The 27,910-nt window shown below is 54.5% G+C and overlaps 1 protein-coding gene and 1 pseudogene across 2 annotated transcripts in view; one reads left to right on the top strand and one right to left on the bottom strand.

Annotated features, from left to right (window-relative positions):
- The window catches only part of IGSF21 (immunoglobin superfamily member 21), a gene marked incomplete at both ends in the record, with an annotated part of 234,315 nt that overhangs the window by 18,702 nt on the left and 187,703 nt on the right, over positions 1-27,910 (bottom strand). The window contains one exon of the mRNA XM_080801557.1: positions 20,915-21,033. Coding sequence (XP_080657683.1) covers positions 20,915-21,033 — 119 coding nt within the window. The remainder of the gene's footprint in view (positions 1-20,914; positions 21,034-27,910) is intronic.
- Positions 10,566-12,334, top strand: LOC308340749 (large ribosomal subunit protein eL8-like; annotated as a pseudogene). Its single transcript has 2 exons — positions 10,566-10,666; positions 11,567-12,334. The product of its transcript is annotated as a large ribosomal subunit protein eL8-like (transcript).

Below are 27,910 nucleotides of genomic sequence, written 5' to 3' on the forward strand. Positions count from 1 at the left end.
TCACATCGACACAGCGAGGTAATGGTCGGGTGATCGGTTTTATGAAATTAACTCTGAAATACTGCCTGTCTTTTATCTCGAAAGCAGAACTTTGTTTCGGTCATCGTAACTCACTTTCAAGGTAATGTGATGGTTCTTGGCTCTGTAAATCACCCTGTGGCCTTTAGAATTTGGGAACACGAACCTATTCTTACACAAACCCCAGCAGGCCCCTGTCGAACTGCAGCTACTGGAGGGACGTTCTCTCCCCACCTGTGAGGTCCTCCCCGGCCCCCCGCCAGAGGACCGGCTCAGACAGAGTCACACCAAGGGTCCAGCGCAGGCTCTGGACCAACAGCCCATGGAATCATGGGTAAGTCCGCTGACCCACCAGGCGTCAGTCTTCCCACCTGTCAAGTGGGTCCAATAAAACATACCCTGCTAACTTTTCCACTTCCAGACTAGAGAGAAGCAAAAGAGAAAATGGACATAACCCTTCCATAAGGACGTCAACGTTCTGTACAAATGGAAAGGATTATGTATATGACCCTTCGACTGCCTACACCCCTCCCTGGGCTGAGGGAGCTTCTTTCTCTTTCCACTTCCAGGGGCCAGTGTCTAGAGGAGGGGATCACCTCTCCTATTCCCTGGGTCCCACAGTGTGACGGTTCTGAACACACTCCAGCTCTGACTATCATTTATCATGGGGCGGTAACCAATTAGATTTGGGGAGGGGTGGGGGAGGAAAAAGACAAGTTCAAAATTATATTATTTGCAAAAATCCATTCTTTGCTCTCAGCATGCCTGCTCTATTGACTGCCTTCCTTTCCATCAGCAACCAGTCATTATGCCACATCTTGAAAGAAAAAAAAAAAAAGAAAAGAGCCACCCACAACATAGATATGTCTGTGCCTGAGTCCCTCTACGTTCCCTGTTTTAAATTCTTCCCTTTTTTGGAGGGGGTCCCCCATTTCAGTTTCTTTCCATCCTCTCTACCACATCTATAAGGTGCTGCTCAAAGGAGCACCTCCTCCAGGCAGCCCTCTAGGAAGCTACCCTGCTCCAGCCACACTGAGCTGCCCAAGGTTCCTCCTGCACCTCTCTCCCCTCCCCTGTGCTCTGCACAAACCAGTCCTGTGGATTAAATCTGCCTCTTCCTTTAGGACTGTCCTCAGGCGCTGCCTCCTCCAGGCAGTCTTCTAGGACTTTGCCAGACTGGGTTAGGGCTTATCCTCTGGATGGCCAGAGCATTCTGCTTTTGTCATTCACACTGGTGCTTGTCATTCTGTCCTGGATCCACATCTGTTTCTCCACGAGACTGTGCTCCCTGAAGCATGGAGCTTTGTTTTTCTTCCACCTAACCTCAGCTAGTGCAGGCCTGACACACATGAGTTCAAGTTTAATTCCTGTTTCCTTCTTTCCTTCTTTTGTCTCAGCATGGGCAAGCGCACAGCCTGTTTGTGGAAAGGAATCCCATGAGACCTTATAATAGTATGGACCCTGCCTTGCCTTGATCAAGGCCACCTTCTCTGTCACCATGCTCCAAGCACACTGAGAATCTGGTCCATGAACATCCTAAGCTCCTTCAAACCCCAGGGCCTTTGCATATGTTGCTGCTTTCTGCTCAGCTTTTTGCATGGTTGGGTCTTGCTCATCTATCAACTATCAGCTCAAGTGTCACCTCCTGATCTAAGCTGGGCCCCCCATTTATTCTCTGTCACAGCTCTTTGCTATTTCTTCACAAAGCCTGTCGTAATGTTCAATTATTTCATACACTGGTTTGCATCTGGTCTTTTTCTCTGACACCCCCACTAGAATGTGAGCACCAGGAGGGAAGGGGAGCCTCCTGTCCAGGGTCCATCCCAAGCACTGAACACACAAGGATTCACTCAGTAAATATGTGCCATGTGAATGAGTGAATGCGTGGGGGATGGGACCCAAGCATGGTGCCCTCCAATCCCTGCCCCATTTGGAAGGGGCTGAACTCTCTGGTCCCCCCAAGACCCTCCCTCCTAGGAGAAACCCCAGGAGGAAGCTGACCCCACCCGTGGGAGGGGGACTACAGCAAGAAAAAGAGAGGGGGGAAAAGCACAACACTTTGGTTTATGGGAAAATTGAATATTGAACTAAGTAGTAACAGCAGCCAAGGGAAAAAAAAAAAAAACCTGACAAAAAGCCCCCAAATGGAGCCACCATCAGTGACAAGAGAGATAAACGCAGCGTCTGTGCTTATATGGGCTGCAAAGGGCCCTGCTATGCGGCAGCTGCTGAGCCCACCCACCGCCCCCTCCAACTTGACAGTGGGTGGGAGTCCGTGGGCTGAGGCGGTGGTGATGGACCTGGGTCTAGGTCATTGCCCGTGTGGGCAGGTACTGCCTGGGATTCTCCCTGTCCGGAGTTGGCTGGGGCTGGGGGGGATGGGGGGGCTTCTGAGTGGACAGGGTCACGGGGGAACTTCCGGCGGCTGTAGGCATCATCCATCCACCCGCCTTCCCCCCGGGCGGGAGCTGACTGGCAGGGCCCCGTTCACCTGCCTCGCCCCTCCCCTGCCAGCTGTTGTGTTTTCGCAGTGGAGGAAGATAAAATTAACAACCCCAACTGGAGGCTCTGGCTGACTGCTCTGGGGGAGCGCGGGTGGGGGGGGGTGCCAGAAGGGGGGGCAGCATGTGAAGCGGAGAATCGGCCAGGCTGGGCAGAGCGGGATCCGACACCGGTTACTGCTGATAGAGAGATAAAATCCTGCGTGTGCGCGCTCGCACACTCGCACACTCAAAGGGGTGGTGGGGAGGCCAGGCCACAGGTTTTAGTGGCGGATCTGGATGTGTATTCTGGTGCAAAATGATAGACGATACCTTTCCACTGGTGGCCCTCAGCGTGCACCAGCAGCATCGACCTTACCCAGAGCTTGTGCAAATTCCCGAGCCCGCTGCCAGACCTGCCGCATCAGAACTGGGGGCGGCGGCGGAGGGGGGTGGGGGGGTGGAGGGAGGGTCGGGGTGAAGGGGGGAGGGTCCAGCCATCTGAAGCCTTCAGGGAGATTCTAATGCAAGCTCAACGTGAGAACCACTCTTTTTGGCTTTTGTGAGCCTCTGTCTGTTCACCCCGAAGTTAGGGGTAATAAGACCCACTCGGTGGTGGTGGTCTGCGCACCAAGGACTTGGTCTACAGTAGGTGCTCAGTGAATGCTGGAAATTATTACTGGCAGGGAGAGCAAGACCCAGAGGAATTCGTGAGCCTCAATCTGGCTGCTCCCGGCCCAGCAGACAGGCCAAGGGTAGAACTCTCTGGAGATTCCCACTCTCTGCGCTGAGTCGAAGCCTCAAATCCCCCAATTCCCGCCCCCCCGCAAGCCGTTCTACTTTGGGCTCATGCCTTGATTGGCTGCTTCTCAGCGGCTCCAGTTTTCTGATTGGCCTCCTAGGCCGTCAGTCCCCTGTGGGCCCTCCTCCCTGTGCCTGGGGTTTCCTGGCTGGAGGTAGCCTGCTGGGTCCCCTCTCTGCAGCCGCTGTGGGAGGCGGGCTCAGCCCCTCCACGCCCGTTGTAGTTTATGTGGCAATAGAGCAAATGTGTTCAGGCCCATGATAGGTGCCATTTCTGCGGAGATGAAATCTATGGGGTGTGACATGAATCCGTTTTAAATAGCAGCAAGGCTGGCTATTTGGAGGATGTTTTCAATGTATCCCAGAGGTATATATTACACACATGGGCGATTTCACCAGGTGCCATATTTGTAGCTTTATGAAAGACGCCTGCGGAAGCCTGCGGAAGCCTGGGGAGGCCCTAGTAAGCAGGGGAGCACACTCAAGATCTGGCCAGGGGCAGCGCACCCAGCTCAAGTTCTTCCTGCTCAAGTTCAAGTTCAGCCCATTCTGTTTCTCCCCCACTCCAGGCCCACCAGAGAGCACTGAGCTGCAGCTTGGAGACCTCCCCTTTCCCCCTAGCAAGACCTCTGTCCTTTCCAGCAGAACTGAACCCCCAAACACCGGGGCCTTTGTGTTCTGGGGCTCGGAACAGGGCTCATCCTTGACCTTGGGCAGCTGGCCCTGAAGTCACCACCCTCCTGTCCACCGTCAGCGTCACCCTTACGCAGCTGCTAGTTTCCTGGTCTCATCCATAGAGCAAGGATGCTGTTGGTGTCATTGGTCCACGCAGGGCGCTTGTAGGGACTGATGAACATGGCAGGGTCCCCACCCCACAGTCAAGCTCCCAGCTGAACCCCAGCTCCCAACCCCCGCCAAACCCCAGCTCAGAGCCCTCTCTTCCAGCAGGATATTTCCCAGGGGCCCCTGTGGCCGAGTCTCCCTACTCTCTCAGCATGTCAGGATTGATTTCCTGAGTCAGAGGGCAGGGAAATCATTCTGGCCACTTGCTTCTCTTAAAGCAAATTCCAGGGCGGGGGTGGGGGGTGGGAGGAGAAGAGGCAGGAAGGGAGGGGAGGAGCTGTGGAGAAGGGGCATTTGGTGGGATGGGGATTGTGCATGTTTGTTCCCCAACATTGTACGATGAAAAATTTCAAACCCAAGAAGTTCAAATAACTGTCCAAGGACCACTCCGGCCCCCACCGCCCAGGTTCTAGGATGAACATTTAACTGCACTTGTTCTGTCACCCGTCTATGAGACTGTGGGAGAGGCAGAACCTAGCTTCATTGCCAACAGGACGGACCCTTGGCCGGGGTGGAGGGGCTCGATCTGGGGGAGGTGGTCTCAGAGATCCGGCATAGGCGGCCTCTCCCGCTGGCCTTGTTGGGACCCCATCTCTGAGCCCTCTAACCTCGTCCCTCCCTGCCCTGCCTCAGTCCTCTCCTCTGTAAAATGGGGATTGCAAGAAACAGTCCTTAGTCATAGGTGCTAGCACCTAGTCACAGGACCAGTGAGTCACAGGGCCATTGTGAGGACGGCCTGAGCTCCTATTTGTGAAGTGCCTAGCAGGACACCTCGTGCGGGCGAGCCCACATTCCCACTGGCCATCCCGTTTGTGAACAGCAACTTCCATCCCTGGCCTGGAACAGCATCTGGCCTCTGCCTACACCGTTCACTCTGGCCGCCGGCCTGGGAGCTCCTTGCGCTAGGGACGCGAGTTCGTTCTGCTGGCCAGGGCCCGAGCGCGGGGAGCACAGGGCAGTTCCCAGCCAGTGTGCTCTGAGTTGGTGTTTGCGGGGGTGACTGGAGGGGAGGCGGATTTGCTCAGTGAGCATCCCCTTCTGCACCCGAAGTGGAGGGCCCACTGAGTCCCCAGGCACACAATGGGTGGGGTGAGGGGTGGGGAGGGCCCTTGACCATCATCTATGCTCATGGTGGTCACTCTGGGGCAGGGTCCATGATAAATGCTTTTCTGCATTAGAGCCTCACATAACCCAGGAAGTAGGCATTATTATCCCCATTATACAGAGGCAGAAACTGAGGCGTTCAAAGGCAATGATCCACAGCTCTTCAGCCAGCAAGGACCAAGGCTAGCTCTTGAATGGTGTCTGGCTTAAGTCCGCAGTCCAGGTTCACAACCCTGCACTGCCTGGGCCTCCATTTCACTGGCTCTGGGCTTTCTTTCAAAGCGTTGCTCTCCTCTGTGATGCAGTGACAGGGCTGGACCACGTCACTGCTCAGATCCATGGCTCTGAGGGGGGCAGGTCTGGAGGGAAGCGACAGCAGGAGGGGTCAAGGTGACCAGCTGTGAGGCAGTGGGACTGCTCAGCAGAGAAGGGCCAGCCCCTCCCTCACGGGGATCCTCAGGAGTTGGGGGTTCCCTTCCGACGGGCCTGGGGGCCACAGGGGAATCAGCGGGGAGGGTAAGGCAGGACCCAGCGTGCCAGGTGAATACCTTCTCTACCCTAAATTCCCCTCCCAAATCCCAGGCCTGTCCAACTCCCATGACATCCCCCCACACATGTGCCCGGATTCAGGAGCCTGGTCTGGCCTCACCTTTCCTCTCTGCCTGTGGCCAAGCCTGGTAGACAGAGGGCAGGCGGGGCCTGCGGCAGCCTGGCACAAAAGAGGAGCACTTTCCCTCCGACTTCCGCCAGGACTGGCTTGACACGGGCTCAGGAGCCAGGCTGCCGTTTCCTGGCTCTGCCACCTCTTAGCTGGGTGACCTTGGCAAGTCCCTGAGTCCCACTGTACCTGTTTCCTCATCTACAGTGTAGGGATCGTCATATCTCCGGGATGGGGTTCGAAAGTAAGGTTTTAGACCCTGGCCTGGCACCTGGCAAGCTCTGAATAAATGTCACTGTCCCCAGTGCGGCTGTGATTACTATCAGAGTCACCGCCCACTCCTCACCCATGCCTGGGGTCCTGCCACACAGGAGTGCTCCCCACTCTGCCAGACTTTCCTGCTCCTACACTGTTGCCTATAGGGTTCCTTCTGCCTGAAATGCCCCTGTGGGTCTGCCCCCATCCTACGGGGCCCAGCCGTACACCTCCTTCTCCGTGAAGCCTTCCTGATTGCCTCCTCCTGAAGGAGACCCTCCCCTGGGAACTCCCCCATCCCTCAGCTTGCACTCTCGTCCTCCCCCCACTCTTATTTTCCTCCTGCTGGATTCTGGAAACCTGTGCTCTTCTCTGGCTCCCTCATCCTTCAGGGATTCCTGCGGGGCAGACAGTGGGTCTCATATCCTTCCACTGTCCCCAGAGCCTAGAGGTCAGGCTCGGGACGCAGAGACAGGGGCTGGGGATCTCCACTCACTAGCCACGGGATCGCAGGGAAGTTGTTTCTCTCTCTGAGCCTCAGGCTCCTTGTCTGTAAGATGGGAATAACTACAGCCACTGTCTCAGCAGCACACGTGAGCATCAAACAGGAGCGTGCTCACGAGGAGCCTCGGACAATGCCTGTGATTACTAGGATTATTGGTTTTTAAGATTATCCCTCCCAGGGACTGAGTGAGGTAATCCTGCCCTCCTCCAGAGGGGGAAACTGAGTCCAGGGATGTTCCGCCAGCCGGCAGCCGAGACAGGATGGCTGACTCCCAGGCCAAACCAACCTGGCGTGTGGAGTTGGCCTCAGTTTCCCCTACTGTACAGGAGGCGGTGGGATTCCTTCACTCTCCCCAGGAGAGGCTGCAGGCAGCAGACCCTGCTCCGGGGGCCGGCTCACAGTTGCCCTGCCCTCCCTCCCAGCTCGGATACAGCTCTGTTAACACCTGCACCCTCACACTCAGGCCTGCTCCTTAAATCACGGGGCCCGAGGCACTGCAGTTTCAACGGCCACATATCACCTGTAATTAAGGGGCCTGTCCCAGGGAGGGGAAGTTTTTCTGCCGGAGACACTAAATCCAGCTCCCGGTGGTGAAGGGGATAAAGCATCACACTGACCTAACACTTGTCAAGGCTTAATGACACCCCCGTGGGCCAGCTCCCGGGGGGGGGGGCGGGAGGCTGGGACCGAGAGGGGCGGGGAGTAGGTGGAGGAAGGCAACCGTGGGATGAATACGGAGCCCCCTGGTCTGGGGGACACCGCAGGAGCACCACGCAGGAGCAGGTGATGGCCTCGGGGGGCGGGGGGCAGCCCCCCTGCCTGCACAGTGCCAGGGAGCAGATGGGTCTCTCCAGCTTGGCTCAAGGGGGCACTGTGGGCCCCTCTGTGAGAAGCTACGCAGGGACTCCTTAGCGAGGCGGCCTGGGTTCGAACGCAAGCTCTGCCACTCGCTTGCTGGGCAACCTTAAGCAAGCTACTTAACATCTCTGGGCCGGGGTTCCCATCAGAATGGGAATGACAGAGCACCTGTCTCCTAGAGTGCTGAGGATTAAATGAATTAATATATTTCATATGCTGGAGCCAGGCTTGGCCCCTGTAACTGCAAAATTCACCTTTATTCTAGCATACCTGCCCGTCACACGATAGTCGTTCCCCCAAAGCGAGAACGCACTCAGCAGGGTCTCAAAATGCTGGTTGGAGCAGGACTTGTACAAATGAGGAGTGAACGGGCGAATGGTCTGCTTCCCTCACAGGACGGCTGGTGACACCAGCCCCGTGACCCCAGCGACAAGCCGCACAAAGCAGTACGCAGCTCGACGAAGCTGCCTCCTCCTTCCAGCCTCCCTTCCCCGTCGGAGAGGTCACGCAGCTTGTCCTTCTCACATCCGAAGTGCCCTTCGGAGGCCGGGTCTCCACCCTGGCTCGGGACCTCAGGTCCCCACAAAGGAAGACACCAGAGAACTTTTGGGTTCATACTTTAAGCTTCCCTTCATGAGCAGACTCGGTCTTCTCTTCTGTAAAATGGGGACTCTGATCTTCCTGACTTCCCAGAAGGCTGAACTGACGGGGCAGCCCAATTATTCCACGCTGTCCCTGTTGAGAGGAGCGCTGGTCTCTGGCCTAAGCCCATACGGCTGTCATATTGTCCCCCACTCAGAGAGGAGCCGTGTCTCTCCGTCTTCCTGGCAGCATTACATACAGGGAAAACTGGGGGCTCTCCTTTCCAGCCTCCCTGAGCTCAGATCCCAGCCCACTCAGTGCTGTGGGATGTTCGGTAAGTTCCCCGCTCTCTCTGTGCCGTGCACAGTGCCCACTGAAATGGAAGCAGCATAGGGCCAGCCTGCGGTGGGGAGACTAGAGTCTGGACTGCATAATGGAATGTGCTGGGCCTGTTGCTGAGTGCACAGTAGGCTGCCGTCAAGGGCATGCCTCCTTTGCAGGCCCGGGGTTCAGACAGGGACGGATGGAGGATTCCAGAAGCCTGTGCAGGAGGCGGTCAGCAGGCTTGGGCCTTTGGGGCTGAAGCTGGGAAGTGACCGTCCTTGGTCGATGACCCAGTTATCTCCAAAGTGCTCCTCTGAGCCCCAAACCCATCTGTCTGGCCCCTGTCTGACCTGGCTCTTAGCTGGTGACCTGAGCTAGTGGGAGGCCCGAGGGCGGGCGGGCATTATCTTTTCTCCAGGTCCCTGGCCAGGTAGAGGCTCTCCAGGCACTTAAGTGTGCCGTCTCTGAACATGCTCTCACATCCCTCCTGGAAGACCCTGGCCGCCCTGGCCCCAGTCCTCCGGGCTGTAGCCCCTCTCCAGCAGCCGAGCCCTGCCAGCTGTCTCAGGCCCCCGAGGCTATCGAGCTATCCCCTCAGAGGCTCCCACGAGCATTAAGGGGGCCTGCAGATGTCCTTAGGATCACAGTCTTGCCTTTCCACCCCAAAGCCCATCTCTCGCAGTCACCGTCTGCTGAGCGAGACCACAGGTCTCACCGGTGCCTTCTTAGGACCATCTCCATCCAGGGCTGGGTCCCGCCACGTCCTCCCCATCTGGTCCTATCTTTCCGATTGGTCCCCATGTCCTGTGACTTCTGTCTGGAAACGCCTTGCATGTCCAGCCTCTACGGTCCCAGCCCTGGGCTGGGCTGGGGCTGTCTCTCCCCCTCCAGCTGCCCGCCCTGTCCTCAGAAGCCGCTGGCAGAACCAGGTGGTCAGCTCTCCCTAGCCGCCATCCTCAACAGCCCCGTGGGCTGAGGACTTTCACACCCCCGTTTCCAGATGATGTAACTGACGCTGGGGAGGAAAAGTCACAGTGAGACTGTTGGGGGGCGGAGAGGCTGCTCTCTCCTGGTGTCCTCTGCAGGGCAGCATGGGACCCCACAGTCCTCACTGCCTGGTTGGGAGAGCTCCCCTCGGCTGCCATCACTTCCTGCAGCCCTGACCCCACTCCCCGGCCCTGAGGACACTTGCACGGTAGAGATCAGGACAAGGTGACAGTAAACACATCGCCCTTTTTGAGAGCACTCGCAGTGAGCTATGACACAGGACATTTCCTGTCCCAACCGGGAGAGGGGGCTAGTGCTGTTGTAACCCCCATTTAGCAGACAGGGAAACTGAGGCTTAGGAGATGAAACAAACCACTTGCCAGCTTAGGGCAGTGGCTCTGCTAAGGGCTTGGAGCCAGCCTGTCTGGGTTCGAATCCAGTTCTCCCCTTGCTAGGCCTGTGCCCCTGGGAACATTTTCTAGGCTCTCTGCTTTCACACTTGTACAATGGGGAAGAGAGTCGTGGGCTTTCCTTAGAGGGCTGTTAGGACAATGAGTTAGCAGGCGCGGAGCCGATCTGTGCCCGGTGTGCAGTAAATACTCAATAAACATTTGTTGCTTTTATTATCGGGAATTCCAGAACTGGGTTTAAAATCTATGGCAGAACCCAAGGCCCACCCCCTTCACCATTCCCCAGCTCTCGAAGGAAGTAAATGAAGTTTCCAGTCAACCTACTTGAATAGAGGAATGACTCTTCATGCGGGACCACACAGCCCTCTCCCGGCTCCGATCTAGAGGACCCTGGGCACTCACTGTCACTCACCCAGAGCCAGTGGGAAGAGGGACGGGGAAGGGAGGGGGCTTGGAGGTGGGCCTGCCGGACATTTGCTTGGGAAACAGTAGCGCCCAGGCCTGGTCCTCTGGACCCTGGGGGGCATCTGGGGTGGGACGTGGAGGTTTGGGTTTGCCCGACTCCCCCTCAGCACCCCAAACTCCTCTTTGGCTCTGGCTTGGATCCCAACCTGCCCCCTATCTCCTCCTCCTTGTCCTGAAAGCAGTCTTGCTTCCCAGAGCCTGTGGCCACTGCAATCGCCTGGGACCAGTTCATATAGTGTAAGCCCAGCAGGCAGCTCCTCCACTCAGGCTCCAAGATGAGCAATGAGCCGATCATTACCCACCCAGCAGGCATCATGAGCTATGGAGAGGACTTCGTGGCAGCCCTGAGTCTCGCCTCCCAGCTACCCTGCCTGGGGTGCCCCAGGGATTCTCAGACCAGCGGCCTCCCTCCACGGACCTAGGCTGTCTCCTGGACTGCCACATACTCAAGGCACGCGCTGGATCTGCCTGGGAGACGCACATCTCCCCACGGCCGTCCTGTGCACAGGCAAGTATCTCGAAAGAGGTTCTGCAAGCTGGCGCCTGCTTTCCCGCTAGCCTCCTTTACGGGCAGAGCTGTGTTTCTTCTTTCGGCTCAGGCCAATGGCGGCAACACCAGGCCTTTGAGGGGTACAGGCTCTGCCCTCAGCCCTCAGATCCCCCATCTCCCTTGGAGCCACAGACATTCCAATTATTGGTCCTGGGAACGTGCTCCTTTTTCTAGAGAGGAGCACCAGGCTGGGTGTCCAGAGGATAAGGTTCAGGAATCTGGTCTTAGAAAGCAGAGTCCCAGATCTCTAGAAATCCTAATTCTGGCCTGGCCTCATGGACGTGAGCTCAGTTCTGTCACACGAAGTAGGCTCTTTCCCCTGGGAGCTTTGACCAGCCCCGGGGGAGCTTTTCTTCAAGGGAAAGCTTGAGGAACTGGCCCCAGGAAGACTTCCCATAGACTTGCTGCCCCAAGTCACACAGCAGGGGAGGGACAGAGCCAGACTGGAGATGGCCAGATGGCTTTAAAAAGCATCAGAAATACACACCTAAGGAGAGATGTATAGGTCAATGGAACAGAATAGAGACTCCTGAAATAAACCCTCAGACTTATAATCAATCGATTCTCAGCAAGGATGCCAACACAGTTCAGTGGGGGAAAGAAGAGTGGTCAGAAATGGTGCAGGGACAACCGGACATCCACACGTGATTGATGGAGGCAGAGGGCTCTGCCACAGAACGCAGAAAAATTAACTCGAAATAGATGATAGTTTTCTGTCTCCTCCAGCCGTCCAAGAGTCTGCAAGAAGGCAGAGGGGAGGAAGGTGGCTCCTGCCCCTGCCATCGTGAAGAAGCAGGAGGCCCAGAAGGTAGTCATTCCCCTGCTTGACAGAGGCCCAAGAATTCTGGCATCAGACAGAACATCCAGCCCTTAGGGGACCTCACCGACGGTGTCAAATGACCCCACTCCAGACTTTAGAAATGTCTAAAAGTGCCTCCTACGATTAACTAGTTCAGGACTGCCGACGGGCTACTCCACTGCTGGCCCACAGATACAAACCGGAGACAAAGCCAGAGAAGAAGCAGAGATTGCTGGCCCGGGGGGAGAAGAAAGCTGACGGCAAAGGGGAGGTCCCCACTAAGAGGCCACCTGTCCTTCCAGCTGGGGTTAACATGGTCACCACCTTGGTGTAAAACAAGAAGGCTCAGCTGGTAGTGATGGTCCTGCCATGGATCCCACTGAGCTGGGTGTCTTTCTGCCTGCCCAGCGTCGTAAGATGGGGGTTCCCTACTTCATCATCTGGCAGAAGGCCAGGCCGGGGGGCGTCTGGTCCACAGGAAGGCCTGCACCATTGTCGCCTTCACGTAGGTTAACTGAAAAGGCGAAGGAGCTCCGGTTAAGCTGGTGGAAGCCATTAGGACTGATTACAATGACAGATATGATGAGATCCGCCATCACTGGGGAGGCAATGGCCTGGGTCCAAAGTCAGTGGCTCTCATTGCCAAGTTGGAAAAGCTAGAGGCCACCAAGGGACTGGTCACCAATCTGGGATGAGTGGATGCTGTTGAATTTTCTGTACATAAAAGTAATAAGAAGTTATCTTTCGGGCAGTGTCAGAAAAAGGAAGGAAGGAAGAAAGAAACCATAAAACTAAATGTTAGAGTTTTAAACTATTAAAACTCTTAGGAGAAAAACAGGCGTAGAATTGTGACCTTGGGTCAGGCAAAGCCTCCTCAGCTAGGACACTAAAAGCACAAGCAACAAAAAATAAATGCAGGGAGTGAACTTCGTCCAAAGGAAACCCTTTCATCCTTCAAAGGACACCGGTGAGAAAGGGAAAAGATAACTCACAAAAGGGGAAAAGATATGCAAATGTTACATCTGATAAGGCCCTGCTATCTGAAATAAAGAACGCTCGCAGCTTAATGATGAAAATCACCTAGTGGAAATGCTTCTGCGATCTGAAGGCATTTCTGCAGAGAAGGTATCCAAAGGGCTCCAGAGCACATGACAAGATGATCAACATCATTAGCCATTAGAGAAACACAAACCAAACGTGCAAGGAGAGCCACTTCACAACCACCAGGATGGCCGTAATCCACAAGACAGGTAGTGGGAGTGGGTGAGGGTATGGAGAGAGGGGGACCCCCAGGGTGCTGGAGCGAAAGCAAGATGGTGCCGCTGCCTGAAGTCCCTCCAAGGGTAAACTCAGAGTTACTGTTTGGTCCAGCAACTCCACTCCTCGGCATACACCCAAGAGAACTGAAACTACACGTTCACACAAAAGCCTGCCCGTGAACGTTCCCAGGACTATTACTCATAACAGCTGAAAAGTGCAGATGTCTGTCAACTTGTGACTGTATAAAAGACATGTCGAGGGACGCCTGGGTAGCTCAGCCGGTTAAGCCGCTGCCTTCGGCTCAGGTCATGATCCCAGGGTCCCGGGATCGAGTCCCGCATTGGGCTCCTCCCTCGGCAGGGAGCCTGCTTCTCTCTCTGCCTCTGCCTGCCACTCTGCTTGCTTGTGTGCTCGCTCGCTCTCTCTCTCTGACAAATAAATAAATAAAGAAGTAAAATCTTAAAAAAAAAAAAAAAGAAAGAAAGAAATGTCGTGTAGTGTACAACAGAATACCATTCAGCCATAAAAAGGAACGAGGGACCGATGCGCACTCCAATATGGATGAAGCTTGAAAACCTTACACTAACTGAAAGAAGTCACAAGAACGACAAAGACCATGTATTGTGTGATTCATATGATATTTATACGAAATGTCCAGGCCAATCCACAGAGATAGAAAGTAGATTGGTAAGGGTTGCTTGGGTGGCTCAGTCGTTTGGGTGTCCGACTTGATTTTGGCTCAGGTCACGATCTCAGGGTTTTGAGATCGATACCTGCATTGGGCTCTGCTGTGCTCAGTGTGGAGCCTGCTTGGAATCCCCCCCACCGCCCCGCCCCTCCCCACCATTCATGCATAGGCTCTCTCTTTCTCTAATAAAAAAAAAAAAAGAAAGAAAAAAAAAGGAAAGTAGATTGGTGATTACCTTAGCCTGGGGCGAGGGGTATGGGATGGGGAGTCCTTGCTAATGGGTATAGATTTAGAAAATCTTCTAAAATTGGTTGCACAACTAAAAGTGTTTGCACAACTCTGTGAGTGTGCTAAAAACCATTCAATTGTACACTGTAAGCGAATGAATTATGTGTTACATGAATTATAGCTCAATAAAACAGTTTTTTAAAAAAGGGAAAAAAGCACCAGATGCACTTAATAAAAATTCAGTAAAACATACTGAAAAAAATAAAAAGCAAGCTATGCAAAGTTCATTAACAACTGCTCTCTGCAGTAGGACCTGTCTCCTGGCCCCTGGTGTGGTTTGGTGCCACGATGGCCTTGGGTTCCAAAATTCTAGCTTTATCGGCCATCCTCACTTGGAAGTCTACAGAAGAGACACAGGGATCCCACAATAGAACATTTTCTTAGTGCTTATTAATATATTAATAATAGTCGGGCAGAATGGGTACATGTGTAGGATGTCTTTGCCTTTGTTCTGCCACTGTCTGGCTGGGTGTCTTTGGCAAGTTACACACCTATCAGTTTCCTCATCTGGCAAAGAATTGGCAGCACCCACCTTCTGGAGCTTTAGAGATTAAGTAATAAGTTAGTTTAGGAAGACCTGAGCCCGGTGTGCAGCATGTTCATAAAGGCTCAGCAAAGGGTACCCCATGCGCATGGGAGTCAGATGGCAAAATCCTCTTCTGATGCTACCTCCTGGCTCAGCGACTACTGTGGGCCAAACCGTGTCCCAGAGAAAGATGTGTTGAGGTCCTAACCCCCAGCACCTGCGAACGTGATCTTATTTGATCTTATTTGCACATGTAACCAAGTTCCGATGAGGTCCTTGTAGATCAGGGTGTGGCTTCATCTAATGCCCGGTGTCCTTAGGAGAGGGACCTGTGGACACAGAGATCCAGAGCCGCAGAGGGAGGCCGCCCTGTGAGGATGGAGGCAGAGCTGGAGGGAGGCATCCAGGAGCAAAGGAAGACCGAGGACTACCGGCCACCACCAGGAGCTGGCGGAGGCAAGGAAGGATCCTTCCCTAGAGCTTTCAGAGGGTGCTAGCCCTGCCGACACCTTGATTTCAGACTTCTGGCCTCCAAAACCATGAGGGAATATATTTCTGTGACTTTCAGCCCTGCAGGGTGATCATTTGTTACTGGCATCCTGGAGGTATCAGGCAGCGGGGTCAGCTCGGGCTTCTGCATCTGTACTGTGAGCCACCCATCTCCCCTGATGGCACCTGAGCTCCACGAGGCAAAGAATTCCTCCTTCTCCACTGCATCGTCGGCACCTGGAACTGCACTTGGCCCTGGGCAGATGATGAGTCAGACAGCGTGGCATCAGGCGCATGAAGACCTCAAGTCCATGCGCCCAGGCCTCACCTTCTTGGAGGGCCTTGTCGAGCATCTGCTCGAAATACCCCCCTTGCCCCAGGCTGGGCCTGCCTCTGCTTTGCTCGACCACCCTCTGACACCCACAGGCTCCAATGGTCTCCTTGTTCGGTCTGCCCCCCTTCCTGCCTGGTCCAGTCCACGAGGACCAGGAACTTTGTCTGGCTCATTACTGAAGCTCAATTCCATGACCTACAACAGCCCCTGGAATGTACTAGGTGCTCAATAAATGTTTGCTATATGAATGAACAAATGAAGGCTGGATGAATGAAGTCGTGAGATTTGGAAGGCCCAAGCCTACCAAATCTGTGGACGTCTGAGCAACCTTCTAATTCATTTTAACAACAACAACAACAAAACCCTTCTGATGTTTTTACTAGAAAAACAGTTCGGTACTGGACTTGTCCATGTCACAAGTGGGCACTGACCTGGATTTGGACCCAGGGCTGCTGGACTCCAAGGGTGCTCCTTTCAGAAGGTTTGAGCAGCGAGGGGGCCCAGGGTCGAAGTGGAAGAGCGGTCCCCATGGGGCCTGGGGCACAGGAACCCTCTGGATTTTTGAGTGCCACGTGTTCCTGGGCAGGGCTCAGTCTCATGGAGACTACCCCCTCCCCCGCTATCTTGATTCTGCATAATCCTGCCTCTTCACCCCATGCTTGCTTGACCTTTGTGTTATTAATGGCCTTTGTGTCAAAGGTGGGGACATGTCCCCTGGGAGCTCAGAGTTGCTGTTAGGTGCACCAGCTCTGGGTTGGGGCAGACCTGGTGGACACCCCCTCCCCAGCTCTCACTCACTTGGGGGATCCCCTTAGCTCGCAGAGCCTCCTTCCTTCTGTGAAATGGGATGATGGTGCCTGTCTCGGGGGACACTCGTGAAGGTTGTGTGATCAACAGTGTGGCGGTCACACAGCCTGTGCTTGATGGAAAGTGGCCTAGATTTTTTGCTGCAGTTTGAGAGGGCCCCCTCGGTGGCAGGCCTGCACGGTGAGGGGGGCAGAGAAACCTTGGCTCTCGGCCTCCTGGCGGAACCAGGAGAGCAGCATCTCTCAGCACTGGCGGGGGTGGGAAGTGTGGGCTCCCATTTAATTGATTGTAACATCGCACCCCGAACATGCTCCCCGCGTAACCTGCACCCCCGAGAAGAGCCTCGGCAATCCTTCCGTGACTGTGTATAATGTGTTCCTGGGGCCCAGCACGCAACTTTCAAATTGGCTTACAATTTATCTGCAGCTCGGATAAAAACATTTTAATGACTGTGTGCGGCACGAACCCTCGGTGTCACCCACGGGGCTCCCAAATGTCTTTTCCCACCACATAGCGGGGATGTTATAGGCGTGAAATTACAGCCGCTCTCACATTTTGATCTGCACCCCGAGGCCCGTGGAAACAGCGCGGTAGAATGTGCTAGATGCAGATTGAGTGGCAGAGGACGGGAGGCCGGCTCAGGAGCGCGACTATGCTGTGCCGGGGATGCATGCGGGGGCTGTGGGACAGGCCCTGTTTCTCGTCTCCCTTTCCCCCACCGTCTTAGGAAGTTTCCCTTGACCCCCAAATCAAGGAGGAAGCTGTCTTGCCCCACTGTTGGTGGCCACAGTCCTCAGGGTCCGTTGTCGCTCAAAGGAGACCCCAGCTTTCAACGGCCTCCCCTTGCTTGGAGGGAGGGTGTTGGTGCCTGCGTGCGTGGTTGTGTGTGTGTGTGTGCGATGCGCGTGTATGCCATGTCACAGGCCAAGGCAAGGAACAGGTTGTAGGGCTTCACACCTGCCCTGAAATATATTTAAAGGAGTAGGTCCGGGAGGGGGAGGCAGAGTCACGCAATTTTCAAGTCTTTCTAATTGTGCCTGATATGTAACCGGCATGGTCCCTATTTGTCGTGAGAGATGTTATTCACTGAGCCCTCAGAAGGTGCCGGGCACTGGGCTCAGGGAACTCTGTCCTGGGGATCATCTCACTGAATGGCCCCACCTTGGCCAAGCCACTTCTTCTCTGAGCCTGGGTCTGGGCGACAGGTGCCGTGAGGTCTCTGCCTCCCAGGCTGATGCGGGCTGCTGGACCACAGGAGCTGCACAGGGGACACACCCTCACAGTCAGACCCCCGTCTCTCCCAGAACACCCCATCCCCCAACCTTCTGGGTCTCGGTGAGCCACGGAAGGCATGCTGCTCTGCTGCTCTGGGACGGGGACGGCCACAGCCCTGTAGGCCCAAGCAAGTCCTTTCCCTTCCCCGAGACTCAGCCTCCATCTGTGAGCTGGGGATGGCAGTCATCCCGACCCGGAGGGGCTGTTGTCAGCATCAGGGGACACGCTCTACCGAAAGCACTCTGGACCTGGAGGAACCAGCAGAATGTAGGTGCGGCTGTCGTTAGCAAAGGTGGGGTCTGTCCTCACTCCTCCCCTCAGCAGGAGGCCAGGAAGAAGGGGCAGGCAGAGGGATGCACTTCCCAGAACCGGGGCGGAGCTGGGTCCCTGTGCAGGGACTCAGTGCATGAAGTTGTAGTTCTCAGACTGGCTTGAAGCTCCTCAGAGTCATGAATGGTTGATGAGATTTCCAGCGGCAAGAGACAAGTGACCACAGCTGTGCCCAAGAGCACGCAGGCCCGAGACAATGGTACTAAAGATGATAATGTCCAACCTATGGAACATTTTGGTTTCTCATCTGGGCTAGGTGCTTTGCAAACATCATTCATTCATTCATTCATTCATTCAAAGATTCATTATTTTAGAGAGAGAGTGCAGGGGATGGGGCAGAGGGAGAGAATCTCCAGCAGACCCCCTGCTGAGCACAGAGCCAGATGTGGGGCTCCCACAACCCTGAGATCATGACCTGAGCCGAAACCAAGAGTCGGACACCTAACCAACTGAGCCACCCAAGTGCCCTGCAAACTTTATTCAAATAAAAAAACCCTTACAACTACTCTAGGGGGTAGCCAACCTTGTCCCTATTTTACAGATGGGAAACTGAGGCCCAGAGAGGCTAATGAACACAATGATGGATCTGGGATTCAGCCCCAAACCTGTGTGTCCTAGTCTCGTACAACAGGGATGTAACATCTCCTGGCTCACGAGGATGTCGCCAGGATTCCATAAGACAATGTACAAGAAGCGAGAAGCTCACGCACTGTCAGGCACAGGCTGGAGACAGACAGTGGCCGTGATGTCGGCTCAGCCGCAGCCTTGGTGAGCATGGGGGGATCTGCCCCATCGGGGGACAGCTGGGCTGGGGCCACCAATGGCAGGCACAATGACCTCTATGCAGTGGGTCCATCAGAGGATTGACCAAGATGGGTGAGTGCTCTTTCGGTAAGCACGCTGCCCACAGGTAGCCTGAATTTCCAGAGGTCAGAGCCTTTCCCTGAGTCTGGGGCCACTGGGGGGTCCTAACCCCTCCCTGGTCTCCCCGACAGCCTCAGCCTCCTGCTCAGTAACTGGGTTCCCATCGGCTCTCTGCTCCATCCCCCACATCCCCCACGGCTGCCACCTTCTGTCAGGAAGAGCCCAGAAGCTCACAGCTCCTTGCCACCCAGACAACGAGAATGGAGGAGAAAAGTCTTGGCCAGCTGTGCCACAGGCAGAGAGAGGAGCCCTGCCCACCAGGAGCACACCCCCTTGCTCAGCTGGGACCATCAGGCTAGCTGTGCAGTTCTGGTCAGTCCCACAAGATCTCTCTGGGCCTTGGGTTCGTTGCCTGGCGGGTGGGATCACGGACTTAAAGATGTCAGAGCTAGGAGGGGGCTTAGAACCATCTGGTTACAAATCCTCCTTTTATGGAGGAGAAGGCAGAGGCCATGGGGAGAGAGCTTTGGTGAATTCATGAGGAAGGTGGGCTTCCTGGTGGAGGTGGCTTTTGAGGACTCAGTCCTTGCTCACATAGAGAGAAGCCTCAGTGGGAGTGTCTCTACTGCTTCCAGGGGTGCAACAGCTGGTGTGAGAGGCAAGATGCCTGGCTTCTGGCCCTAGCACTGGGCTGCTATCCCAGGAGGATTTTGTGATCCTGGCTGTGTGACCCTAGGCAGGTTGCTTGCTTTCTCTGTGCCTCCATATCTGTGTCTGCAGAAGGGGGCCGATAATACTAGTACATCCCCTCGGGTGGATTGTGAGGACTGAATGACAGACATAACATGGAAAGTACAGCCAGAAGACCTCCGGGGACCCTCCTCGGGTCCTCCCCCCAAACTAGCTGCCACCCCACCTGCAGACACTCTATCCCATTACCCGCCCGATTTTCTGCCCAGGATTTGGCACTGTCCACAGCCTCTATGCGTGCTTTATGCTTAGTCATGCACCCGATACAATTCCCCAAGGACCTTGTCCTATCAAAGGAGACACACTTACCTAGCACATAGTAGATGCTCAAGAAATATCTGATGGATAGATGACTATGCACACATCCCTCAACAGACTGGGAGCCCCTGGATGGTGTACCCTGAGTTTTGTTCTTTACCAGATTCCCTGGGGTGAACAGCCCAGGGGCGGGCACCAAGAATGCTCCTTTGGTGAGGGGATGACTGCAAGAGGGAGGTTTTCCTGGCATGGCCACCTCCCCGCCGCAGCCCAGCCCCCAGGAAGCCAGAACTCGCCCTGTGTTGCTGCTGCGGGAATCAATGTCCCTCTGGAGGTCTGGCCTTTGGAGGTTTTCAATTTCCCCAGAAGCGGTATCTTTCCATGGGGCCTTTATGCTTTCATTGATTGCCTGACTACGACGAGCTTTGTTTCCCTGGTAAGTATCATTTGATAAGAAAATCAGAGAATGCTGGAGCCCAGAGTCGGGGCCAAGTCCTGGAACACGGGCAGCAGAACTGGGGAGTGTGCCTGACGAGAACGCCAGCACCAACAGAGGCTTCTGAGACTGCTGGGAGCAAGGCCCTTGTTTGACAGATGGAGAAACTGAGGCTGGGGTGGGGACACAGACAGCCAGAGACAGGCACTAGCATGACTATCCTCATCTTGCAGATGGAGAAATGGAGGCACAGATACAGGGTCAGACCCCGGGACGCCCTGACACGGAGTCCAGTGCACACCCTCACCGGTCACTTGATGCTTCAATGTCCCAGGAAAGGCCGGGGGAGGTCCACTCTCTGCAGCCCGTATACATCGCCTCCCCCAGGGAGGATCCCAGATTGTCCTGTCCCCAGGGGGGACATGTCCCCATGGACATTTCTGTGAACTTAGCTCTTGGCTTCAGCCTGGAAAAATGCTCCCACAGCGGCCTTCGCGCTGCCCAGCCCCTCCTTGCCTGTGTCCTCACTGGGGGTCCACGAATGATCCACCGGACTCTCATCCCACCCCTGCTTACAGACATGGACACTGAGGTCTGCTGCCCCTTGGGAAGCCCTCATTCCTCTGTCAGCTCCTCATTTGTCCCAGTCAGGGTGTCAGAGCCCCTTCAAAGTGCCCAGGCCATGAGGACCCAGGGACGAGGCCCGGCCCTGCTGTCCCGAGGGTGGGGTACCAGGGTTGGGAGAAGGGCTTCCTGAGAGGAAGTGGTAAGGCCACACTTGTCCTACCTTGGCAGGGCTGGTCTTCTCGCTCCTTGGAGGAGAGAGTGGGAAAGAAAAGGGTTCACGGCCTCCCAAGAGACACTGCAGCAGCTGGTTCCTGGGACAGCCCCTCCGTGCACGGGTGCACGCACACACACACACACACAGCTCCTCCCTGTGACCCCAGGGGCCGGGGGGCTCTGCACTCACCCATGACGTTGAGGAAGATGTTGCCCGATGCCAGGACCACCTTCTCTCTCGTGGCGCGGTCGTAGATACCCACGTGGCATTCATAGGGACCATTGTCTGAGATGCGGACCTCGGGCAGCCTGGGGGAATGAGAGGGGCGGGATGAGGGCCAGTCATAGGGCGCTGGAAAGCACAGCACCCGCACCACCCCGAAAAGAGTCCCCAAGCCTCACCATTCAGCCTTCTGGACCAACCACATGTTCCAGCGCTCTGCTGGGGGGAGGGGAGCAGCAACATTAATGGAGCACTGACTGTATGCCCGGCCCTGTGTTCGACGCTTGGAGAGGCGAAGGTGTGGGGGCTGTGTGTTTGACCGGAGTTGTATCTGGGCTCTTTTCAGTAATGGTGCCCCCCACCCAGAGGGTCCCGGGTATGCCCGGAGTGAGAGGCACCTGCTGTGTGGCCCAGGCTCAAAGCTAAGCCCTAGCGGGTCACCTCACTCCGCCCTCCACCTAGGATCCCTATTCCCACCTCGTAAATATGGAAACTGAGGCTCAAGAGGGGGCACAGACGTCCCCCCGCCCACCACCACCGATACGGCTAATAAGACCTAGGATGGGAATTCGAATTCTTCTTTAGGTACCGAGTTCCTGTCCCTTTGGGTCCAGCCTTGGGGGCTTGAGAAGAAACACTAAACTTCTCATCTCCAAGGAGCCCCTGTCCCAGCAGATCAGCACTCCCAGTCCTTCAAAGGGTGAGCCTATCCGAGCACAAAGCAGGGAGGAGCTAGCTCTGCCTGGGGTCCTCAGGAGGGTGCGGTGGCCCAGAGGGACGCAGGCTAGACCGTTGCTGCATCAGGGAAATCGCTGGGTCCTCTGGCAAGTTCCAGCCTTCTCTGGACCTAATCATGCAGCCAAAGGGGAAGGAAGCTCTTCTGGCCACAACCCAGAGGCAGTGGGGTCTCTGTGTTTGGGTCTCAGGTTGTCATGCCGTAGTACAAAATAGAAAGAAGCTCACAGTCACGGTCACGGTCACGAAACACTAGCCACCAAAGTGGCCCCTCAGTCCCATCAGAAAGGGGCAGTAGGGGAAGGAGAGGGTGGTGGTGAAGGGCATAGGATCAGCATGTGGGTCCTGCCCTGCCACCCCAAAGAGGGAGGTTCCTTCAATCCAGCTCTCTGCTCCTACCCCTACGTGAATATGTTGGCTCTCTATTCAGCCGACCACCTGCTCCCAACAGCTTCTGCTGCACACTCCAACCTCAGAGGCACTCTCTTCTGCCAGGTCCCCTGCCCCCATCTTTGTCTCCCAGCTCCGTTCCCTCCTACCTCCGTGTTCCCCACCTCCCTTCTGACTCAGTGTCCCCCACACCTGGGCTCTCAGCCTGGGTTCCACGCTCTAGGCTCAGAGCAGAGCCCGCCACACATTAGCATAAACAAACACCTTCATTTACATAGAATACACAGAGGCTGACATCTGGTCTACTGACTGTCATAAAAGAACTGGGAGAAATGATGTTTTTTATCAGGGAAACTTTGTAGGAAAGAGGCTGCCTTCCTTCCCTCCCCTCCCTCAGAAGAGCACCCTGTCAGCGGGAACAGCAGGGGACTGTCTCCCCTCGGGAGCTATTTTGTTTGCTTGTAACTCAGCTAGACTGGAAAAACAGCCCCTCTATCGGGCATCGTTGCTGAGTGACAGTCACCTAGAGTGACGTGTTTCGGTAACACTCATAGGTATCAGTTATACGGTAAGTGACTCGTGCAGGTGACATGTGTGCAGGTGACATGCTCAGGAGACAGCCCCCTAAAGAAACAGGCTCAGGAGACACATGCAGCTGGCAGCCACCCAGGTGATGTAGAGGGAATGGTGACAGGGTTGGCACCCAGGTGGAAACGTGCAGGTTAATTGCCATGTGGGTGATGCACGCAGACATGTTTAGGGGAGAGCAACACAGGTGACATGTTTAGGTGCTATGCTGATGACATGCTCAGGGGACAGTAACATAAACAGTATGTTTGGGCGACTTGTGTCGGTGACACAGGGCAGGTGGTAGAAGATGGCTCAGGGGACACCTGGATTGGTGCCTTGCGAAGAAGGCAGCCTTCCCCTTAGGACTTTGTACAGACTCGGCTGTTCCTTCTCTGGGCTCCCTACCTCCTCCAACTGTCCCAGACCCAGTCGTGGACACCATGCTCCGTCTCCCCGACCACACTCAGTGGCCAAGTCCTGGGCGCTCCACCTCAAACCCATCCTGCCCTATAGCCACATCCCTCCTCCGCGCCCCCCACCCCCACCTTTTCTCACCTGGAATGTGGGGCAGAAGTTTCACTGGTTCTTCTGCCCTGGCTAATCTCCCTCCAAATCTTTTCAAATGTAAATAGAATTGATGGCCCTTCCTTACCTAAAGCCCTTCAGACTTCTCTCCACTCTTGAAGATTAAGACCCGTATCCTTATCCTGGCTGACAAGGCCCCCACGGTTGCTCCCCGCCACGTCTCCAGCGCCTCTTAGCCTTGCCTCCTCCAGCTACAACGGTGTTCTTCCCTTTCCTCTCATTGCCAAGTGCCTTCTTGAAAAACCAACTTAATTTTGGAATCATTTTAGATTGACAGGAAAGTTGCCAGAGAATACAGCATTCCCATACTTCCCTCACCCGATTTCCCTCATTATGAACGTCTTAAACCACCGTTGTACTTTGTCAGATGAAGAAGCCAACGTTGATACATCACTATTAACTCAAGTCCAGACTCCTCCTGGATGTCCCTGGTTTTTCTGCTACTGTCCCTTTTCTGTTCCAGAATCCCACCCAGGACCTTTCAGAGGTGACAAAGGTGCACTTAGCCCAGCGCCTTGTTTGATTCTGCACTCTTGCTTGCCAAATTCTCTTTTCCTGGGAATGTTGCGTTTTCTTCCCCTGGCTGCATCCTGGAAGTTTCAAAGGAATGGTCACTTTCTTAGTGACCATCTGGACCTGGTGAGTGTGGTGGATGGATGGCCCTGATGGCCCTCATGAAGAGCCTCCCTGTATCCACGTCTCTGGCCAATCACCTTGCAGTTCCTCCCATCTAGGGGTGGAGTCTCTTTCCCATTCTTGGCCTCTTGACTTGCTTTGACCAAAGGAAGGGTAGGAGTGATGGTATGCAAATTCCAAGCCGAAGTCTCAAAAGAACTCTCTCTGTAGCCTGCTGCCACTCCCTTCCCCTCACTCCTGCTCTCTCTCCCTGCTTCCTTCCTGAGAACAAGTCTCTGATGTAGACAAGAGCACACAGAGACATGGGGAGAGGGAGGTCCCAGCTGGCTCAGCCATTCCAGCCAAGGTCAAACACGAGAATGAACCTAGCTAACCCCTAGACTCATGAGCAATAATTCATTGCTTTAAATGGTCCAGGTTTGGGATGGCTTGTTATGCAGCAGTAGTGAACCGATCCAGGAGTCCTTGTCTAAAATTGTCACTGATGACTTATGCCGGTGACTCTCTAACATCCTCCTCCCTTGCCACGCACCGCAGATGCTGGGAAGGCGGGGTCAGCCTCTGTCTGGCTAACCAGCATGTCCCACGACCATGCGTGGTGCTTGTTGTCATGGTACGTACTCAGCCAACATTCAGTACCTGGGCGGCAACCTTCCAGGAGGCTGTGGAATGAACACGGAGAACCCTGTTTCCCTCTGTGCTGGAAAGCAGGTGCAGAGTCTCATTCTTACCTGCAGACCCAGCAGCTTCCAATGCACGGCTCGGATTTGGACCAAACGCCTCATCTGAGCTCGTGCGCTCAGTGCTAGCCTTCCAAAGTGGATTAAACGGCCCGGTGATCTCCTCTCCCCAGATCTGAGTGGCATTGATCTGCATGCCGGATAAAAGGCCTTGCACAGAGAGCGGGGCCCTGAGGGGCTGGAGCAAGAAGACCAACTCTCATCAGCAATGGGCTCTGATCAATAAACTATTAATAACTGCAAAGGTTTCTGGCAAAATCAGTGTAATGCAGTTTAGTGGCTGGAGTTTACCAACACTGACAGTGGCTCTGAAGGGCATGTAATTGTGTTTTTGAAAAAATGGACACAGAGATAGGGGTGGGGGGGTCACCGGCTGTCCCCATGGCCTCCGTGGCTCAGGTTAGGCCATGCAAGGACCGCTCGCCGGGGCTTCTGCCAGGCCCAGGGCCAGCACTAGTGTGTAAGCCTACTCTGTGCTACGTCCCATGCTGAGTCTTGGGGGTGAGAAGCCAATACAGAGATGCCAAGGATTTGGTTCCTGCCCCGTGCCTTTGCCCAGGCTATTCTCTCTTCTTGGGCCCCTCTTCCTTTCTTGTCCACATGGTCAGTCTCTAGCCAGCTTTCAAAGCCTAGCACGTGATCCTCTGTCTGTGATCCCACCCCATCAGAGAGCTGGCAAGGCGACAGGGAGTAATTCAAGAGTTAAGCTCAGAGCCAATGGGGCATGACGGTCCAATGGACTAGAATCCTCTGTATATAGCAATCCTATGTACATAACATGACCAAGGTCAGAGAGAAAGCAGGTGGGTGCCATCACTTGAAACCAAGCCTGGCAGATACCAGAGCTGGAGAATTGTCTCTGGGCCCCATCGCCACCCCCACCCCACCCCCACCCCCACCCCCACCGCTCCCGGGGTCTTCCTTCACCAACAGGCAGGTGAGTTTGAGCATTCCAGTACCAGAATTCGCCTCCCTGCTCTAGAGCGCATTTCTATTCTGGGCCCCACCAGTATCCAGGTAATGAGAGCCATCTGCTTCCTCCCTGCCGGGAGAAACAGGATGGCCTTTTATTTTCCTACATTTCCTTCCTCCAGCTTCCGGTGGGCCCCTCAATTCCGCTGACTGCAGTTCCCCCAGCAAGTTGTGTTCACATCCTCCACGGCGGACCCGACTTCACAGCCTTCGCTCGCCTCTTCTTTCGTGGCTTTGTCTCTCCACTGGGAAGAGTCCCATATTTGCACAGAATGGAGGTGGTAGACTCGGGAACAGGGGGCAGGATGGGGAGGAAACACAAATGCCTTCGAGTTTCCCTTGCTGTATTGTTAGGGAATCGGGTGATCCGGTGAGACACATGTGTGGAAATCAGAAAACTAAATGAATGAACGAGACAGGTACACTCAGAACAGAGCCTGGTGCAGGGTAGGCGCTTGTCGGTTTCTTCCCCCTACACCATTACATGATTACATTTTTAAACTATTAAGCAGCAGAAGCACCAGGCCCTGTCTACACTGACTACAACTACCTAGCCAAGAAGACAGGGCAACACTTTTCAACAGCAACACTGTAACACTATAAAACATCCTTTCTATCCAGTCTGCCTAAATATCTCCACACTTCTTGGAAGAAGTCGGCTGGACGTTAATGAGGTTGCCCTAGGATCAAGGTCATCTTGATGAACTCCAGTCCCATCCTACCACGTCTTATGGCTAGTACATGTGTTAGGTCTGGTTGCCCCTCTACTTCATACAGGTCCCTGGGATCCTCGCTTCTTAAAGGAATTGTTTGTTTGTTTGTTTATAACTTTATTGAAGTATGATTGACAAACAAACTGTGCACAAAGTTTACACATTTGATGGCTTTTGACGTATGGAGATATCATTGAGACCATTGCCACGATCAAGCTCATGAACATATCTGTCATCCCCTCCCCAAGTTTCCTGGTGTCCATTTGTAATCCCCGAGCCCCCCAACCACTGATCTGCTTTCTGTGCCTATAGATCACATCTCGTAGGATTTCAGGTCAAGTGATTTTCCCTATGAGAAAAGTATGCGTGGCATTTAGATATGTGCTTCTGACCCTCTTTTCTTCTAATCTCTCAGGAGAGAGGAGGTTGCAGGACAGGTGACAAGACACCTGCTCTTTCCTGTTTCTCCCTTCTGCCCATTCTGCTCCGTCCGCAACCTCGCCACCTGTATTCTTTCTTGCCACCCCTCCCTGCCAGATGCCCATCCTCCAGGCCATCCTCTCCCTACCCTCCTGCCAGAGTGACCTTATCAAAGTGCGATCTGGCAGGTCCTTTTCCAACTTAGAACCTTCCCTAAGCTTCCATCCACTAGAGGATGGAGCCCAAACTCAGTGACACCGAGACCATTTCTGATCTAGACCCAGAAAGGAAGAAAAGAGGAATGGAGGGAAGAAAGGGGCGTGTATCCTCACATCTTTTGCCAAAATTCAACAATCAAATAAGAAGAGCTGTCAGGACCAAACTTTTATAATATGCCCTATTTAAAAAGCATTTTGTAATTCAGATGTCTCCATTTATACACACAGTACCTCATTCTGGGCTAATGGAGAAGATTCAGGTAGCGATTGGTCCTGTGAGGCTTTGCTTTAATGAAGAGAGGAGAGAGATCCTTTTCATTTGTGTAACCATTGTTTGCATGGAAACAGAGCTTCTGAGGGGCTGGGAAATCGTTCCTTCTTGCAAGTAGGTTAAACACACCCCCCTGCAATCTTACTAGCCTAGTGCTTGCTCTCATCTCCACTGGAAAGATCTCAAGTGGGAAGTAATGAAGTTTTACTGTTTGTGCATCTGTCATGCCTCCCTGATTGGCTGCACAGCCCCCGGGGCCCAGCGCTTTTTCTCTCCCTCCCTCAAACACCTGCTTACTCTCCAAGTTCAGGGTTATGCTCCCGCAACGCAGGGGTAACTATCGCAGCATACTGGCTCCACCTCTACAGAGCCTTGAGGCAGGGCTGAAAAAAAATGGCCATAAAGTCTCTGGCAGCCGTGGGTGCTATTGGGATGTTTGCTAATAAGACACTTGGAAAAGGTTTGCTGCTCTCTGGGAAAGGCAGCGCAGGAATTGGCTCCGCCCCCTCCCTCACACCTAAGCCATTTGCAGAACCTGCCTGCGAGTCCGTGGCCAGTTTAGGTCTGTTTGTTTGACCCAGTGGCCCAGGTGTGCACCTGTTCAGCCAGCTGTGGCTGCTTCCCCTTCCCAGTTGCCCTCGCTCCTTCTGACCTTCCCCTCAAAGCCCTGGTGGCTGCATGAATTCCGCCCCCCCCCCCACCCCAGAACTAGG

The sequence above is a fragment of the Martes martes genome (genome assembly GCF_963455335.1).
Source record: "Martes martes genome assembly, chromosome: 4".
Lineage (NCBI taxonomy): Eukaryota > Metazoa > Chordata > Mammalia > Carnivora > Mustelidae > Martes > Martes martes.